Source organism: Hoplias malabaricus, chromosome 9 (genome assembly GCF_029633855.1).
Source record: "Hoplias malabaricus isolate fHopMal1 chromosome 9, fHopMal1.hap1, whole genome shotgun sequence".
In the NCBI taxonomy this organism is placed as follows: Eukaryota; Metazoa; Chordata; class Actinopteri; order Characiformes; family Erythrinidae; genus Hoplias; species Hoplias malabaricus.
Window position 1 is genome coordinate 32,458,387 of NC_089808.1, and position 19,961 is coordinate 32,478,347.

The following is a 19,961-nucleotide window of genomic DNA, read 5'->3' on the forward strand; positions in this document are numbered from 1 at the left end:
AAGTATATATTCCAATTAGCAAAAAAAAAAAAAAAAAAGGCTCTGATATAAGTAAAAGCATTCTTAACCTAGTTGTGCAGCAGCAGTTTCCTGCATTATCCCTGATCTAGTCTTGCATTGCCAGACTCTCCTTTGACACCTTTATGTCAGAGCCAGCATTAACTTTTTCAGCCATCTGTGCTTTATTAGCTCTCATGTGGAATTGGATCAGACAGACTAGCATTTGCTCTTCGTGCACATCATAACATAACCTAATATTTCAATATAATACAAAGTGACTGAGGAACATTTCAGAAAAGCGTAAAGGACTGAGAACAACAAGCACATACAGGATACACACAGATGGCTGGAAAAGTTAATGCCAGCTCTGACAATAAGGTGTAAAAACACAACGCATACAGCAGTTTGCCCATGCTGATCCCTGTTCACTACAAAGCACCTACACTAGGCATGTCAGCCTTAGAACTGGACCAAGGAGCAATGGAAGAATGTGACCTAGTCTGACAAATTACTTTTTCTTTTACAACAAAGTATGCATCAGGATACAATGCAGGAAGTAGTCAAGCCAGTGGAGGCAATGTGACATTACAATGATATGCAGGTCCAGGCATTCACGTGGATGTTACTTTGGCATGTTTCACCTACCTAAACATTGCTGCAGACCAAGTACATCCCTTCAAGGCAATTGCATTACCAAAATGCAGTAGTCTCTTTTAGCCACACTGTTAAACACTTAATCCGGTTGGGCATCTGTAAGAAGTGAGAAGTGAGACTTCAAAAGGTCAATGTTTTTTTTGCCAAATACCATAGGCCACTTTCAGGTGTGGTGTCCTTGCTTGAACGGGTCAGGGCTTTGATATTATTCACAAGAACACACTCCTATGCCCCTTTCACACATGCGCAGTAATCCAGAAATGTTACAGCATTTTCCAGAAGGAGCTGTATGTGTGAACACAGGTACTGCAGAATGGGATTCAGATGTGTCATCTATGACTTATCTACCATAGTGTCAGCTGCTTGCTTGTCAGAGTGTCCTCAAGTGATCTCTTAGCTAACATTCAATGGCCGTCCATAAGTGTAAGAACATGGTCCACTACAAGTGACACTTGGAAAGCGTCATCAGCAGCTACTGTTGAACATGTAACACATGCTCTCAGCCACCTGTCAGAACAGTGTGGTGTTGGCAGTGAAGATAGTGAGAACAGAGATGAAAAGCCATATAACCAACTCACAACAATACATTTAAAGCAAACATGTAGACAACCTATATAGGAAAGATTACTATGTACATTACATTAAGCGTGCTAAGTATTATCATATGGTAGAAGCCTCGTGCTGGATTAAGGTCCAAAAGGAGTGCGTAATTATGGCATTTTAAATTAATCAAAGTGATGTGCTGACTCCCTTCAGCAAGAAAAGGGTATTTTGTGTGTAGGTTGGGTTTTGTGCATGACATCCCTGGCAGCTGAGTAAGCAACAGTCCAAAAAAAAAAAAAAAACCCTCACCACACACATGAACATAAAAGTATCAGAGTTCCACTATCTTGATGTTAAATTAGACAACAGCTGTAATTTATCAGAAATCACGGTTGAGCTAAAACTTGCACATCGTCAATTGCAGCTTCAGGAAACAGGCCTTGCCATATCCGAACACTGAATACTCCCACACACACTTGCTCAGACAGGACAAATGAGCTAAACATTACAATGAGTGACACCATCTTCCATACAGGTGAATGTTTTTCTAAAATTGTGCTTAATTTCTTGCCCAAATTCAAATACTAGCAACATGTGATCTTCATGTTCACGATCCACTGGTTAGCACAACACCACAGCTACACCAAATCAAAAATATACAGGTTATATGGAAAAGAATTATCCAAAATTTCTGATCAGCTTAAACCATTACCATTACCATTCTGGTCTGAAAATAGGCACGAGTAAAAACTACAGCACTGTTCAGAAGACCCCAAGTAGCATGTGGTAAAGCTTTCTTTCAGGTCTTAATTGGCAGATGTGTGTGTGGAAACTGCCTTCAGAAACCAACCAAAAAGGAGTACAGCTGCAGTTAGTAATGATCAACGAAGGAGAGACACACGGGTCTGTGATTGCTGATGTAGCCAGACATAGTTATGCAATGCCATGTGGAAAGCACTCTCTGCATACTAATAGGTAGTTTCTAAGCTGAAAGAAGGGTTTAGGAGGGACAAGTACTGTATCTCGCCGCCAGCTGATGGAACACTTTTGCAGCCAGATTGCTGTCCAGGTGAAGGGTCAGTGTTTAAGCATCCAAGAACACTGCTGTTAGATTGGCACTATGACAAAACAACCAGCAGAACCATAACCATGGAACTAGTATTTCTTGATTTAAATATGAAGGTAAAAGATTTGACTGTAACTGTAAAAGGTAAAGATCTGACCATAACAGATACTGTAAGCTTGACTGGAAATGCTAAATACTGGAACATAACATTGGGGTTCTATGGGATTAAATATGTGTGAAAGGTTACAGAACCAACATTTTATGGTCAAGGTCTATGCATTTAAAAATAACTTAATAAAAGATAAGTCACATTATTTTACATTAGCTACAGCTGTGCTTGTTTTCTTCCACTGTTTATGAGCCCAAGCATCTAAAAGTTCCTTATTCATTCAGTCAAATAATACAGTGGCCTTTTGGAAGGTAACCACATCTGCTTTAGAATAGTATATTCTTACCCAACACAGAAAAGACACTCAAATTACATCTAGAATCTAACCATGACACATTTGCCTGTACATCTTTTAATACACAAATGGCTTTTTTTTAAAAAAGAGACCAAAATATAGCTCTAAAAGCTTTTGAGCCCCAATGACATGCAAAAGGGTTTACTAAAGTTTTGGTGCATTACACTTGTTGATTTATTAGTTTTATAGCAACCCACACTTAAATAAGCACTTCTTTTCCGTATTTAGACTGAAACAAATACTTTCCATTCACTATGACTAACTAGTGATGTGACAGTCTTTCACATGCATGCCAGTGGACGCGGGATGAGAGGATAGCGATACAGTTAAAGGAAAAGCAGAAGTATCCGGCTTGCAACACACAGAAATCTGGTACAGCTTAATCCCTATGCACATATACGCACACACGCATTAGAGCGTACTAAGACCAGACCCAAAGATATTTTATCTTCCAAGTATTCTGTGCATTAAGAATACGCTGAAAGTGCTGATGCCAGCATTACAAATGTTAAAAAAAACTTACTTAACAAGAAAAGGGAAACAAATCATCATCTTTTCTGCTTATCCATGGCAAACAAATCTTTAACTCAAATAAAAGCATTTATATATATATATATATATTTTTTTTATGTTGGGCTACCTCTGTTTCTCCACTAATTAAATGTTCATTCAGTGTAAATACAGCTAAGACTTTATGCTTTAAAAATGAATTTAAAAAAAGAAACATTGTTCCTTTATGATTTCGGTGATGTTCAAACTGTAACGAGAACGGAAAAGAACTTTGGTGCCATGCCCATTTACAGTTCTGCGTAACACCTGGCATTTCCTGTACTTTTGTGCCTGCAGGGTAGGTGAGTTCAGCAGAAGTCGCAGTACCGCAGCATGACAGTCACATGGGAAGCCTAATTGGAAACAAAACTGGCTCTTCTAGCTCTTTTAAAATTGCGCACAGTCTAGCATTACAACCCAATTCACAGCTGGCTCTAGAGTCACTGGAGCAGTAAGTGATCTAAATGAATCATCTCAGTACCAGAAAGAATTAAAGGTCTATTGACCTTAACAAGACTGGACATTTGACATGTCAGCCAAAGAACAGAAAGCCTATGTAAAGAATACTACTTAATCTTGATTTACGTCCGCTCATTCCTTCCTTTCTCTTTATGCCAAACACATAGGCCTAGCACCTGCACTCATTCATCACAGAAAGCCATTTGTTTTGGGGCTTCTAGCACATATCACAACAACAGTTTGGCCTAATTGACATCATTATGAGTACATCTGAATCAACACCAACGAAAAACAGACAGGCCTGCAGCACCACTTGCACAGCTCACTCTTCAACAACCAACAAGGCGCTAGAGGTGGAAAGGACACACCTACAGTATGATAGTGTCATGTTTCTGTTTCACTGGATAGAGGCTTGCCTTCCTGCCACATGTCCTGTCTTTGGCCATAATCACAACACACATCTACCTTTGCTTCACAGTCTCTCCTAATTCCTCATACCATTTAACAGACTTCACTTAAATAGTACAGATGTACTATATATACACATAAGTGCATAAATATTTCTAGACTTTCAACACAAGGATGGCATAATAAAGTGTATAACCTCAAACGTAATCAAGGTCATATCGGATAATGACAAGGTCAAAACAATATTTTTAGCCAAATCTTTCAGTAAGAGCTTGCGTTTAACACCTGTGAACCCCACATTGAGAGTACACTCAAATTAAATTACAGGAGTAAAGTCCCCCTGAGGATTATGAAACAATTACAAAAGATAATTAAATGTAAGAAAGAAATGAGGGCAATTGCTGAACTGATATAAAGCACAACTTGAGATTGTGTGAAGGGAAAAGGTCACAGCAAGTCCACAGTGTCATTACATTAATTTAAATAATGCTAATATCATATTGATCTGAGACTTGTGTTTTCCTTGTGTCCGCGTGGGTGTCCTCCAGGTGCTAGGGTTTCCTTCCGTGGTCCAAAAAACACACGTTGGTAGGTAGATTATTGCCTCAAAAGTGTCCTTAGGTGTGAGTGAATGCATGAGTGTGTGCCGCCCTGCGAAGGACTGGAGAAGCCCTCAAGGGTGTGTTCTGCCCTTGCACCTAGTGATTCCAGGTAGGCTCTGGCCACCCTGAACTGGATAAGCGCAAATTATAAACGCACCTTTAAATAAATGTATAGATTCAATGAGAGTAGACAAAGATATTGACAAAAATAGCCAACACAATCAAAACCAGTTTGCATTGATAGTCTAGGACCTGATCTTTAGATTTACTTGTATACCTTTCATAAATGCAACTCAAAGCGCTTTACAAAAATTCTTTAGAACAAAATAAAACAAAAATGAAAGAATAATCAATGTAACTGAAGTTAACATCATGATTAAAAAGTAAATATAAAAATAATAAAATAAAAGTAGCGCAATGAAAGAAAGCCCTGATCAAAAGTGATTCAAAGTTGTTATAAAATAAAATAGAAATAATAGAAAAAAATGAGAGAAATACCGTCTTTAATTACATGGGCCTTTTAACATGAATCCTCTCTAGCATGCACGCTCATTTGTATATTACAGGCTACATCCGACTGGCAAAATTAAGAGAGCCAACCAGGAAGTCAATATTAGTAGTTAAACACAAACAGAAATAAACCGTATTGTGTATCAGGTCATAACCACTATAACATGAAGCTCATAGAATGTAGTGTGCAACACTGAGAATCCTGCTAAGCCTTTTAATTTAAAAATAGTTGTCCTCGTGTGCCTTTACAGTACATATGTGCTGCGCTTCCTATCAGCTGAGTGAGTTAATAATGGTAGGCAATAACTCAAAACGTAATAGATGACTCGTAATAGATATTTGATTTCAAATGTATTTAGCCTTTAATGCAACAAAAATGTAATATTTTAAAGAATATATCTCAAGGTTACGTACGGTAATGTTGGGCCAGAGGAAGCAAAATAATCTTATGTGGTTTAGATACAATGTATCCTCCAAAACAAATTTCCATATTCTGTTGAGGTGGAAAAATCAGTTTAAAGTGCACTTTCATTTACTTTACATTTCTGCACATCAGTGTAAAATCGGTGGGGGGTAAAAATTGCACCCTGAGAGAAATAATTTGGACTGTAGTTTACCTGTGCTGAGCTGGTATATTGGACTGTACTCATTACACTAAAGCGAGGTTATGGTTGACTTTAGTTTACCGCTTCTGAGGTGAGTTATGACTTATGGTGGACTGTAGTTTACCTGTGCTGAATGAAGTGAGGCATATGTATTGTGGTGAGGTGTGTATTATGGTAGACTGTACCTGAGCCCACCGACACACCCTGAAACACCTGCACACTTCTCTGCAGCTATAATGGCGCCTTCAAAACCTGGGAAAAGTGGGTATTGCGTGCCCAACTGTTGCTTCCTCGTCAACGCTAGTAACTAGGTCATCTTCACGTCCTCCTTCCCTCTTTACTCAAACGCTCCACAATCCTCGAGCTTCTTTTTTTTTGACAGTGTAACATTAAACCTCAGAAGAACGAATAGCTAGGTTAGCTGTCCTAAGCTAACTTTCCTCGTCTTTTAGCCAAAGCAGAGCCACAGCAACACAGCCCTCGCTTCCACTGAGCTCTTGCATAAGCGAGCTGGCTAACAGTTGCAGCAAGAAGGAAAGTGAAAATGCAATTCTTTCCTTTCGAAATCAGGTTGTTTGTACGGGTCCCGCGGTTGCAGACAACTTGAAAAGCAATATTTAAAGACACAGGAACTTCTCGAACGAGAGGAGCGAAACGTTAACGCTACTTACCAGCTGTTTACGCCTCTATAAGAAAGAGTGCGGACATGTAGACAACTTCCAACTTTCACCGCCTTCGTCTCCTAACCGAAAACACCGTCCAGAGAAGGTCCAAACGAGAGTGGCCGGCTCGTCCCCGCTAACTTTCCCCCCACTTTGCTGTCGCTACTCTCACCGATGCGTGGCGTTGCGAGTGGGCGCCATGTTTGTGTTTTGTTACTTTAGTGAGCTCTTGGCTTCCTCAGACTGACTGACTGAGCGCCGGAGGCGGAATGGAGCCGCCCAGAATGACTCGCTCTTAGCTCTACTTTATTTTTCCGTCTTCTCACCAGTTACACAGGTTACGTGTGCCCCCTATCTTAGGAGAGGTAGACACGCTGTAACAGGTGCCTTTTCTTCTCGTTTCTGAGCGCAGTTAACTGTGTACAGCATGACAAAGCACATAAGAAACTGTCCAGCGTGGAACTACCCAGTCAGCGCCAACTTACAGTCTGGAGTTGTTATGGAAACCGAGAGGACAGAAGGTTCTATCTTATACAAAACCAAATGTAATGTCACACTTTTGAAATGGGTTGTGTAGTGTGATAGATTTTTAAAGACGTGTTTGTCATAAGGAAGCCTAGCATCCTGTTTAAAGGCTAAGCACCAGCTAAATAAAAGTGTCAAACAAATAAACACAGTGGAATTTGAGTTTCTAACTTGTGTTTATTGATCGTCAGAAAACATGTTATTTCTTACTAATTGAAGGAATAAGGTTTAAAAGACCGTTGGTCCCCCCCCCCCAGCGGTGTTCGGAAACTCTAATAGGCGTCTTGCCTGTGACGTAGATGGTGGACAACAACTCTAGAAGCTGCACTTAATTTAATGCAAAATGACGAAAAGGTGTGTTGTTTTTAGCTGAGATCATTCAATGAACAGTGGGACATCTGTGCACAAATGGCCCAAAGATCCCAAAATATCCAGAAAATGGACTAATTTTGTCATATTTAAATGGGCACTTTGGAAAGGACCATCCGCTCACTCCGTTATCTGTAGCTCATTTCACTGGCGCTTTTCCAACAATATGGGCATGTAAGGACACCAACGAAAGGTGTTCAAGAGCCTCTGTATATCGCTACATGGAGGTAAACAGGGTAAGGACACTCACTTCGCCTGTTTTAGTTGGTGTTAGTTAACGTTAGCTTGACTCGCTAAACTCGGTGGCTCAGATTATACTCGGCTACGTAGCTGCATTACGGAGGTTTATAGTGTCGGATGAATTCGAGTTCGATCACATTTACAAGAATAACGGTACCTCTAAATTTGAGTTTAGCTTATTGCTAGGCTATTGTCATGAATAATGTTGGTTATTTATCTAGATACTGTCATAACAGTCAGTCATAACGGTGTTTTACCGCGGCGTTGTTCAGCCGTTGTCCACCAGTGACGTCACGGTTGCGTTCAAGAATTTCCGTAGCGAGCTCGGGTTTTTCCGTCAATTTAATAATATTGTCAATTTTAAAGCAAATTAAGCTGCTATTTTCATTTTAATTCATACTTATATATGTCAGTAACTACAATAATGTGAAATATTAATGGAGGTCCATTAAGTGATGCTTAGCTTTTAAGGATCTACTGTTTATTTTTTGCACCTTCTTCTGAAAATGAAAAACAATTGTGGTATTATAGTCTGCAGCAGTTTAGATACGCCTTTTCTTTGAGGATTTCTGTCCAGGTTGCTTTTTAATGTCTATCCCTGAACATCAGTTAAATCCATAAAATGAATATCTGTTAATTAAAATGGAATATTTAGGTTATTTCCCAGAAAAATAAAAACAATGTCTTTAAAAGGGGTTATATGAAAGGAATCGTGACTCTAAAAATATTCTATCTCCACTCCCCTCTTTACATGCAGCTCGAAAGCCCCAAAACTACCAGTGGAGGGGACATGTTCCTTAGGTTTGTGACACAAAAACCTGGCCATTTGAATTTGAACACTGCAGTTTCTAAGCACAGATGCTCAGCCATGGCATTTACTTATTTTTCCTCATGACACATTTATCAGGAAAAAAACAAAAAAAAAACAGACACTGAATAGGCAGACTATTACAGTGAAGTGCAAACTTTATTAAACAAACAAAATTGACCATAACATTCTAGATAAATTTAGATTTAAAAATCAGTTAAAAAAGTTTTTTTTTTATTACATAGAAAACGTCTTGTAAACATTCACTGTGACTTTAAGCCAATTCATATTTATTTGTGTACAGTCTGGTCAGTCTGGTACATTTACAAAGAGACTTAGTACAAATTGCTTTAAGACAAAGTTAGTTAAGTGTTAAAGTCAACACATTTGCTAGGGTTGTAATGACAAATCACTACAGACAGGTTGTGGCACTGTCCCCCTAGACTTTGGGAGGCCTCAAGCTCTTGCTTTATGGCACTAAATACACAGGCAAAAGTTTAGGGCGGGGGACACATGTCCCCAGCATACACTAAAAAAAAGAGTCAAAGTTCATCCATGGGTGAGAATGTCACTAAATTAGGAAGTGTGAGCTCTTCTCGCGCAGGAGAGGAGAATCCTTCCAAATGTTCCAAGTCCAAAGAAAACACCTTTCCCCCACTGCAGCTGCTTACACCTGGGCTCATACTTTGTGCAGGTCTCAGCACTTCAAATGCTGTTTCGCTGCATCCCCTCATAAAGGAGGACTCATTCAAAGTAGCCAAGCGTCTTCTAACCTTTTGAAGGGCAATGTCCGCTTCAGGAGAATGCAAGGTGACTGGAGGAAGCACAAGTTCTGCCATATCTTCCTGAACCTCCCGATACTGTTCATCACTGCAGTCAGAAGAACCTTCACTCTCCATGCCTGGAAAGGTCTCATGGGCTATGCTGAGCTGGATTAGATTGCTAGAGCTTTGCCCAAGAGCCTCCAGCTGAGAAGAGTCCCAGCTGACTGTGGAGTGAAAGGAGGCCCCCTGCTGGGAAGGAGGGGGACTGCAGGATAGAGGATCAGCATTTAACGTTTTAGAACCATTAAGGTCAAATGGTTTGGGACTGATGCTGCTCTTTTGGCCCTCACATATGGGTGTTGTGAAATCAGAGACGCTATCATGAGCTCTCCCATGCTTTTTCTCAGCCTTTCCTTCTTCTACAGCTTTTCGCCATGAAGCACGGACATCCATAACTATAAGAAAATGCAATAACATCAATCAAATACTCAATTTCAAACAACAAAGCTAGATATTTTATATTCAGAAAATCACTTTATAGTGGAGCATACATTATAAATTTGATAACCCCCCCCATTTTAAAACCTGAAGACTTACGCAAGCTTTCAGGAGTGCGTGGTAGTTGTTTCTTAGTTGTGAAAGGGTCTGACAAAGTGTTAAGCAACTGCTCCAGCTCCATACCACTCCTCCTACCATCCACTGGACTCATTGTTACAGCTTCAGCAAACTAAGAACCAAAAGAGAAATTCTGAATTGAATAATAAAAAAAAAATTCAAATTCAAGTTTAATACACAAGAATTTAAATTAATTGTCTGCTCCGTATCTGTCCGTTGCGATTTCTCTCAATTCGCCCCGGTCATCAGAAAGCAGATATGATCTAGGGAGAGCTAGTGATGGGTAGAGCACATTTTAGAACTGCCCATGTATCAGTCTCCCATCATGTGTTACTTGACATTTAACAGCTTGTTTTTCTTCTACAAAATTAGAGAATAAACTCCACATACCTGACTTGCTAAATTGTCATATTCTAACTCTAGAATCTGCGCCTTTGGCGTCACAGCTGATGTCCTGGTTTGTGAAGTAAAGTGTTTCTTTTGGCTAGCCTGTGGACTGGGGTGGGTATGGGGGGGATACTAAAAGCAAACAAAAAGAAAATTGGATACATTATATACTACAAACATCTTTAGGATATGAGATATTGAGTTTCACAATTATTTGTTGCAGTTTGAGGTAGTGTCTGTAGTGACAACAACACAGTACAGAGCTTTTTTGCTGGTAAATCATAGCTTAGGTCTGTAACAATCAAGAAATAATGCTAATTTATTTTAATACAATTCAGCATTCATTGTAATATAGTAAAAACCGAAGTCAGCATCTCATCATCTCAACCCTACCTGAAAAGAGCTGGGAGGTGGTCTAACTGCAAGGGCTTCAGCAAGACCTGCAGGAATCTCAGGACGTGTCACACAAGGTGACGCACACATTTCTGAGGCAAAGCAGCTGGAAAAAATATCTTCAGTTTTGTCCTTATTTTCCAGAAAACTGTTAGAAGAAATATCAATTATTGCCATTTACTTTTTTGTTGGTAAAGACAGACAAATAGACAGGTGTGAAATAAATTCAATTAGAGTACCTTAAAAATTCATCCTTGGCTTTGATTTCCTTTTCCTTCAAACCAGGCTTTTCTTTATGGACCTGCCCCACTAAGTCTGCAAGGAAAATTATTTTTGGTTTGGTTGCAATAAGGAAATGTAACTATGAAAAAGGTAAAAGGATCCAAGAAAAATCTAAGATCAAATCTATAACATTACCAGGAAGCTTAGCTGGATATTGTGAGAAGATGCTAGCCTTAAAACTAGCTTCAGAAGCTGGTTCAAATGATAAAGGTGCCATTGGCGAAAGGAAGTCCAAAACCTGAAAAGATAAAAGAGGACTTGAAATTCACAAATCTCAAAATATGCATAAATGCATTTCAAATGACAAAAAAGAAAAGAAAAAAAAAAGCATCAATTCTCATTTTATCTTCAGTTTAACCCTGTCATAGGACATCAAACTTTGTGGCTTGAAAACTTACAGGATCCTCATTCAGAAAAGAAGTCAAAGGGGTGTGCCTCAAACATTCAGTCCACTTCTTCTCCCAGTCCACTTCTAGCTTTTTAATTGAACTCTTAGTCTGTGGTATATCCTCCTTGGCCAGTTTACGCCTAGAAAACAAACATATGTTAATGTTACATCCCGCACCCTAACCCCAACCAATGTGACAAATAATAAAGCCTCACAAATTCAGTTAACTCAATGTTTTTAAATCAAGCCAAATATCAATGTATACATCTCCTCAGCTTCTCAAACTTTAGGCAAGAGAATATAGTAGCTCCTTATTCATGGGTTGGTTACACCAGTTGATCCCACCAGAATTAAATTAACAACTCATTAAATTAAGAGCTCAATTAAAGTCCCACTATTTATCAGTATAGCAACCATGGCCTAATGGTTAGGGGAGGAGGATCTAGGATTGGAAAGGTCAGTGGTTTGATTCCCTTGACCAGCAAGAAATTTTGGGGTGGTGGGAGTGTGAAGGAACCTCAATCCGCAGCTGAGGTGCCCTTGAGCCACAGCTCTGAGGGTGCATTTACAGCTGCAGGTGTACAAGTGTGTGTTTGTATGCTGGCAGCTACAGATGGGTTAAAACACAGAAGACACATTTTGATGTACACTACAATTACACACTTTCTCCTCTTTTAGCAAATCAATACTTCTTTAGAATTTTGTTTAAGTATAGATACAACTACTCCATTAAATTACTGATACCTCATATTTTTCAGGGTCTCTTTCGCTCGGTTCATGAGCAAAGCTTGTTCTTGAAGTGTCTTTTGGCTGAGCAGCAAAGTAGGATGTGAAACCTTGGCTCGCTCATCATTTAGAAGGCTCAGTCCCACATTGAGAAGTTCTAATAACTGCAGAATTACAGGTTGCCCTCCCTCATAAAAGCTTGCATTGCTGGCCTAAGAAAAGGCAAAGTGGTGAATGAATGAACGACAAATTCTCTTAAGTTGGACAAAGCAATATTCATATACATACATACACAGCTCAAAAACAAAGAGAACACATCCTAGATCTTAATAAATTATATATTCCACTTGAAAATCTTTCTATTCTATTCATTACATAGTGGAATGCATTGAGAACAAAATAATGATCAATGTAAATCAAATTATCCCTTGGAGGTCTGGATTTGGAATCATACTCAATAAAAGTGGAAAATCAAATTACAGGCTGATCCAAGTGAAAATTCCTCAAGACAACTTCAAATGAGACTCAATAGTGTGTGTGGCCTCCACGTGCTGTTCTCCTGAGGGATCTCCTCCCAGACCTTGATTAAAGCATGAGTCAACTCCTGGACAGTCTGTGGTACAACGTTGGTGGATGGAACGAGACGATGTCCCAGATGTGCTCGATTGGATTCAGGTCTGGGGAAGTGCCAGGCCAGTTCATAGAATCAATTCCTTCATCATGCAGGAACTGCTAACACACTTCAGCCACATACTCTTCTACTAACCTCCAACCTACTCTCATCTGTGAAGTCATCTCATCTCATTGGTGTTCTCTGGCAAATGCCAGTCACCCTGCACTGTGTTGGCCTGTAAGCACAAGCCACACTTATGGCCATCGGGCCCTCATACCACCCTCATGGAGTCTGTTTCTGACCATTTGTGCAGAAAACTGGGATTATTAGTGGCCTGCTGGAGGTCATTTTGCAGGGTTCTGGCACTGCTCCTCATGTTCCTCCTTGCACAAAGGAGGGGGTAGTGGTCCTGCTGCTGGGTTGTTGCCCTCCTACGGCCCCCTCCACGCTCTGGACACTGCTGACAGACACAGCGAACTTTCTTGACACAGCTTGCATTGATGTGCCTTCCTGGATGAGCTGCACTACCTGAGCATCTTCTGTGGACTGTAGACACCACCTCATTCTACCTCCAGGGGTGAGAGCACTGACAAAATGTAAAAGTGACCAAAACATCAGCCAGAAATTATGAGAGCCGATAAATGGTCTATGGTCACCACCTGCAGAAGCACTCTTTATAGGGGTTGTCTTGTTAATTGCCTCTAATTTCTGTTGTCTGTTCCATTTGCACAACAGCAGGTGAAATAGATTCACAATCCGTGTTGCTTCCTAACGGAACCGGTTGATTTCTCAGAAGTGTGACTGACTTGGAGTTACATTTAGATAATGTTGTAGTGTTCCCTTTATTTATTTATTTTTTTTGGAGCAGTGTATATACATAAACAATCACAGCTGCAAAAGTATCTTAATTAACAAAGCAGTCACTATTCACATGAGACACAGATATGCATGAAAGATGCAATCTTTCAACAAACTGTTTTGTTAAAATGGAGGCAGGGATACATAAATGTTAATAAATTAGTTTCCTTTAAGTGGTTCATACTTCAAGATAAAACATATCTAGCTGAGATTATAGAGGTTTTCCTCAATAACGTAAGCATAAGAAAATTTTACATGCCATGATTTACCTGATGTGATAATCTTTCCATTCTCTCCAGTAAAACTGCAGGTATCTTCACACTGATGTCCTTTCCATCCAACGCATACTGGTCCACCTGGCCCTGGATCACACTGTTCAACACATCTTGCTCTCCTTCTAATCTTGACAAGGTTTTATCAATCTCAGCCCATGAGCTTCGAACCTAAAACCAAAAATGAAATATTAAAGCAGACAGAAGAAAAACCTGTAGCAAACCAGAAAAAAACCTAGTGAGTGCATATAGGCCAATATATAAAATTTATATATTATAAATATACATTTAAAAACACCATTACACATTTTTACAAACTGTAACAAACCTTGTGAATTTTTGCCTGAAGTTCGCTTTCCAAGTCCATGCTTGTCTCATGTTTTCTGAAAATGTATGTACATAGACTTGACATAAAGTATGAAGTTTTATGATACAATTAAATTGATTTGTTAATAATGCTTTACAAACTCAACATCAATGGCAAAACAAACCATTATATTCATTGAATAACAGAAATTACTCATGAAATGTGGGTTTGTAACTCCACCTGATCTTGAAATTAGACTGTCTAAAATGGGTTTCTTTCATTGCACCTAAATGTTCAGTTAAGACTCACTTGAGCAAATCTATGTAGGTGGCTTCTTCAGTCTTAAGGTCCTGCAAAGATTTCTCCAAACGTCTAAAACAGACAGACATATTAAAGTCCATATTTTATCTTTATAAAAAAAAAACACCCACCATAGAGATAATTCCTTTACCGTTACTATATCAAATTCCCATGTTGCCAAATAAATTTGTAGTTCATTACTTATACAGTGTAATCCATCCCTTTCACCCTGTTCTTTGTCAGTACCCCCCACCCCCACATAGCAGGTATTATTTGAGTGGTGGATTATTCTCAGCACTGGGGTGACTGTCCACTTTTAGACCCACCCACATTGTTCAACCCTGCAGATGCAAAGTCAGAGACAGTAGCTCATCTGTTGCTGTTTGTGTTAGTCATCCTGTAGTCCTTCAGTTATCACAAGACACTACCCCATAGAATGGAGCTGGCTGGATATTTTTGGTTGTTGGCCTATTCTCAGTTCAGTAATGGCACTATTAAAAACTCCTGCAGCACTGCTGTGTCCGATTAATTTGTTACAATGCAACCCACATTAACAAACTATAACCATATCAATGTCACTTCACTCCTGAGAATAATCTAATGCCAAAATAATACCTGCTCTCTTTGGATCTTGACCATTGAGGAACCAGGTAAAAGGGGTAATAAAGTATGTAATTTGTATGTATGTAAATAAATAAATAAACAAACATTTTAAGATGTAACAAACCTAGCTCTCTTCTGATAGTCTTGTATGAGGCTGTCCTGCTCCACACATGCCCTCTGGAAATGTCTCTTCACCACCTGAAACCGCATCATTGCCAGCTCTGAAGAGCTTGCAGGAGTAACTGCAGCTTCTGGAACCCATGTGCCATCTAAATTGTGAAAGAAATGGGGAACACATTTTAATATATGCAGAGTAAAGAAATATCTATGAAAAACAATCTCCAGTTCTGTACCTGTAGTAAAAGTTTTCATTAGTTTGCCCATTACATGTTTGGCTAAGTGTAGCATCAAGTTGACAAATCTCGGTCCAGAAGGAGAGAGTAAATGGGAAGCAAGCACGTTTGGAAAATTGCTCCCTTCTTCGTTCTAAACACAGAGAAACAACTATATTAGCATACAATTTCTTTAATTAATTAGTCCATTCTTACAAGATAAAAAAGTAAATAAAAAAATAAAAATCTTGGTCACTGAATGTGAACTGCAACTCATTTGTATTAATGACAACATACTGCTATTTCCTGGAGCCATCCAACAGCTGCCTTACGATATTCAGCATCTGACTTGCGATCCAAAACAGGCCAGCAATGTCTAAAATATGAATAAATAATAATAAATAATAATAACAATAATAAATACATTTTAAAAATTTAATAAGACATGCTAGGCTATTGGTGTTTGTTTTTTGGGGTTAGGAATATTAAAAAAACAGTTACCGTTAGAAATTTATTATAGGATATTTTCTCCTAATTTAAAAAAAAATAATAAAAAAAAAATACATGGAGATTTACTTTTTAAATCTAAACATAATTATGCCGACATTATAAAGAAAGTAATAAACATTCAGGTGGTCAGCTTTCTTCACGCACTGTCAGTACCAAATTTATGACAATAATGTGGAAATTCAGTCATATTTTCTATGTACTACATTTAAACGTATAGATCTTAATTGCGACTTACCTGAAATCATTTTGCACCCGTGAAGGGTTCAACTTCTTAAACAAGAAATGGGTGACAAGATAGAAACCCTCTTTGTTTGGTTTATCAAACATGTTCCTAACAAATAAGGAGAGAGCAGAAGTGAGTGAGGAAAAAAAAAGAAGGGAATACAAACTGAAAAATTATGGATAATATTACACCACATCATGATATTGTGCAAGTGTATTGTCAACCCAGTGCAGTCCCACATATTTGGTAAATGTTTAGATCAGTATTTCTGGTGTTTTATCAGTAGTTCTTTCTTTTCAAGGAACGTGTGTAATTTCAAGTGTGTTTTTTAATACACACACACACGATGAATAAAAACATTTGCAATAAATGTAAGAGATATGAGATTTCAACAGTCTCTATCATCCTGATCTTATACAGTTGTCTTTCCTTACTTCATATTTATGGCACAGTTTCTGCACTTTTTTTGCACAAAGCTACTATGGCACTTCTGGCAGATGCTAACTGCATTGTGTTGCCTTGCATCGAGCAATTGACAAAGAAGTTTAATGCATAGATTTATCTCAAGGAAAAACTGGTAAAACGCTCACCAGTTCACCCCCGAAAGGGCAAGGATCTCTCTATTAACAGAGTCTAATGCCATTTAACCAATCCACAGTGACCATGCATCTCATCAGCATTAAGAATCAAAAGGCTAGAATATTTGCTGAGGAACATAGTGTTGACAGAGAACTGTTTCAAAGTCCACTCTGGGTGATGAGAACAAGCAAGAAATTGGACACAGAATCCAAAGTGTGTGAGCTAGCCTCATGGTTTAGGGGCTGTTTGCATCAAAATTTACATTTTTTAAAAACTGCCACCACTGAAACATTTAGTTTTTGTTTGTTTTTTCATGTTAAGATACAGAAATGATTTACCTACATCTCTTCTATTCAGATGGGCAATGATTATAAAATGTAACACACTGAGTTCTCTAATTTTTCTCTCTATTGAATACATTTAACATTTCAAAATGTATGATTCTACATTGAACACTGTGAAGAAATTTGTTTTCCCGTTTTGACAGTAGATGATAATGCAATAATACGGCTGTGGCAAGAAGTCCAATATTGCAAGTGGGGCAGAGGGAAATATGAATTACAAAGAAAACAATCTACACAATTTAAGAAACTCCGATAAACAACTATCTACATATCGTAGGTAAGTATTGACTGCTATTAAAACGCCCATATTCAGTACATTTATCCTTATGTGTTAGGGTTAACGGTAATGTTACTTACGTCCCGAGGCGTAGGTGTTTGATTTTCATTTTATCTGCGCTATTGGCCACGTCGAGGTGGAATTCAAGGTTCTGAAGAAACCACCACAAATATTTACCGTTGGCCTCTTCAGAATGAGCCATTCTGCTTCCTGTATTAAACAACTACACGTACTAGTCTGTTCATCTGGGCATAACACCAGAATCAAACAACCGAGCAGTACGTATTAATGTTAGCATAGCTACCTAGCTAACTGACTGGCGTAAACCTTAAATTTAGCCAATAATGTTAGGTCCAATGCGCCGAGAACCCAAAATTCCCGGACAATCCGGCACACGGTGAAGGTTTCTGAATAAGATTTGACCTGACATTTATAACTCGATAAATCGGTCTAAATCCTCTGTATTTATTCAGGAGCCGCTAAAGTTTGTTTCGTCCTCCATTTTACACAAACCGCCAAATAGTTCAAGACAACTGCCCCAGACCGGATATCCCTTTTGACTGCAGCCAGCTGAGCTCATGATCTCTAAACCATAAGCAAGCTCTGTTAAGGACAAATACTATTTAGAGATCAGTGAGTGAGCTTCCCCGTTATATATAGTACAGGCGCTGTCCCATGGTTTGCCCTAAGGTCTTCTTTAAAGTGCCCAATTTCGCGACTTCGTGTTTAATGAGCTCCACCTGTTTAATTGTAAAAATCATTAAACACATTTAGACAGTGATTTCTCTCTGCTAACTATGCCAAGTGCTTCACACAGGGCCCACCACTCAGTCACCAAAATTTTGGTGGCTGCAGGTAGGAAGAGAGTGTGGTGGGCCCTATGAGAAGCTTTAATGGATTGGTATAGGAAAGTTTACATCTTCCCTTGTGTATGATTTTACTATGATGCAGATCGCAAGACTGTATGGAGTCCCCTTTCTGATTTTTGTCAATCAAAGGAGTAGTCAAACTGCGTCCTTAAAGCCTTGGTGAGCACTGCAAGAAAGCAGGCTGGAAGCCTACTTCAGGTGCAGGTGAGGACCACGTGGTGAGGGCCAATCACAATGGACAGTTTGTTAACAGTTGTCTGAACATGGCAGAAAGAAAAAAAACTGTTACAAACCTGTTTTAATGCTTGAAAACTGATTGAGCCAAGAATACCAAATGTGCTCAATTAAAAACACAAGTTGCAGACATTTCTGCATGTTGTGCAAACTTGCCAAATACACTCGTACCAAAAACCCTTGAGGTTCAATTCAGTCCGGAACTGGATTGATTCAAGTGTGGGCATTTTCACAGGGGGCGATCCTAGTTGTGGAGAGGGTGTGGTGTGTCCTGTTGGGCAAACTGGAAGAAAAAGCCTCTACACATGGGTGCAGTGCTAAATGATAAGTTTACGTCTAGTCAAACATGTACACCTTTTCATTTATTCATTCTCTATAACCGCTTATCCAGCTTACCTGGAATCATTGAGTGCAAGGCAGGAATACACCCTTCACAGGGCAACACACACATACACACACACACCTATGGACACTTTTGAGTCACCAATCCACTCACCAACGTGTGTTTTTGGACTGTGGGAGGAAACTGGAGCACCAGGAGGAAACCCACGCGGACACAGGGAGAACACACCAAACTCCTCACAGTCACCCTGAGCGGGACTTGAACCCACAACCTTGCTGCTACTATCTACTTTTAATCCTGTATTATTTTTTAGTCAGTGACTTGACTTTTTGTTGTTGTCATTAGCCTGGTGACAATATACTGCCCTGAGACTGGGCGCATGTTACATTTGAAGCTCAATAAATTGATGAGGTTTGTGGATGTGGTATGGATGCAAAAGAAGTGCATTTAATAGTGATTCACATTCAGTACTCAAATGGACTGAGTCCAATAGTAAATGAAAACTTTAGCTTTTATACATGAAGTCTTTATTTTTTTGAGACTTTTTGATACATATCCTTTTAAAGACGTATTAAATTGCAGACTGTGAGACACAGATTGGTATGTATTCATTTGTGAATAGTGAAACATATTTGTGACTTGTGTTTAATTTGTGGATTAACATTTACGCATTTGTAAAGTATTTTGAGACGAATCTCTCTCCATAGTATCAAACCACTCTGGACATGTGTGCTCATTGCCCCGTAGTGTTCACTAGTGTGTGTCTAAATATGTGTTTCACTGCACTGATTGGGTTAAATGTGGAGAACAAATTCCTCTGTGTGAAAGCACTGTGGTCAATAAAGGGATTTTAATTCTAATTGTAATAATTAATAAATAAGATGTTGTACACATCTTTGTATGCCGTGAAAGAGTAGCCGTATTATTATAGCAGGAAAACCTAATAAGAACAAAAATCAGGCCGTAGCCTAAGATCTATGCTCATGTGAAGGTTGTATATACCACATGGTTTAGTAGTAAATACGACTTCACTGCATTCGGGTGCTTGGCTGAAGATTCACCCACTGTATAAATCCCAAAATGTTATTTATAATTTAATAACAACTAAACGCTTTTTGAGTACTAACAAATCTGATCATAATATTGGATTTTTTTTTTTACAGAAAACACACATAATGAAATGATACAAATGCATATTTTGCCATTTTCTGCATGGGAAGAGGTAAAAGGTCGCAATATACGTCACATAAATCTCGTAAAGTCGTGCATCATGTAGAA

The 19,961-nt window shown here is 38.9% G+C and overlaps 2 protein-coding genes and 1 non-coding gene across 5 annotated transcripts in view; all 3 read right to left on the bottom strand.

Annotated features, from left to right (window-relative positions):
* dennd4c (DENN/MADD domain containing 4C) overlaps positions 1–7,094 on the bottom strand; it is a 51,292-nt gene extending 44,198 nt beyond the window's left edge. For all 3 annotated transcript variants that reach the window (XM_066680301.1, XM_066680300.1, XM_066680299.1), the window contains exon 1: positions 6,532–7,094. The gene's annotated coding sequence lies outside the window, so the exon portion shown is untranslated. The remainder of the gene's footprint in view (positions 1–6,531) is intronic.
* Positions 7,095–8,633: 1,539 nt separating this feature from the next.
* haus6 (HAUS augmin-like complex, subunit 6) lies at positions 8,634–17,914 on the bottom strand. The gene is made up of 16 exons (XM_066681347.1): positions 17,318–17,914; positions 16,050–16,145; positions 15,602–15,680; positions 15,326–15,458; positions 15,097–15,241; positions 14,379–14,441; positions 14,091–14,145; positions 13,760–13,933; positions 12,038–12,231; positions 11,304–11,433; positions 11,041–11,143; positions 10,863–10,938; positions 10,624–10,771; positions 10,234–10,362; positions 9,826–9,955; positions 8,634–9,683 (listed from the first exon to the last, which is right to left on the bottom strand). The coding sequence occupies exons 1-16, from the start codon at positions 17,437–17,439 to the stop codon at positions 9,007–9,009; spliced, it is 2,454 nt and encodes an 817-aa protein (XP_066537444.1). The 5' UTR covers positions 17,440–17,914; the 3' UTR covers positions 8,634–9,006.
* LOC136707930 (small Cajal body-specific RNA 8) lies at positions 10,036–10,166 on the bottom strand. Its single transcript, XR_010804289.1, has one exon. It is a non-coding gene; the product is annotated as a small Cajal body-specific RNA 8 (non-coding RNA).
* Positions 17,915–19,961: the final 2,047 nt, after the last annotated feature.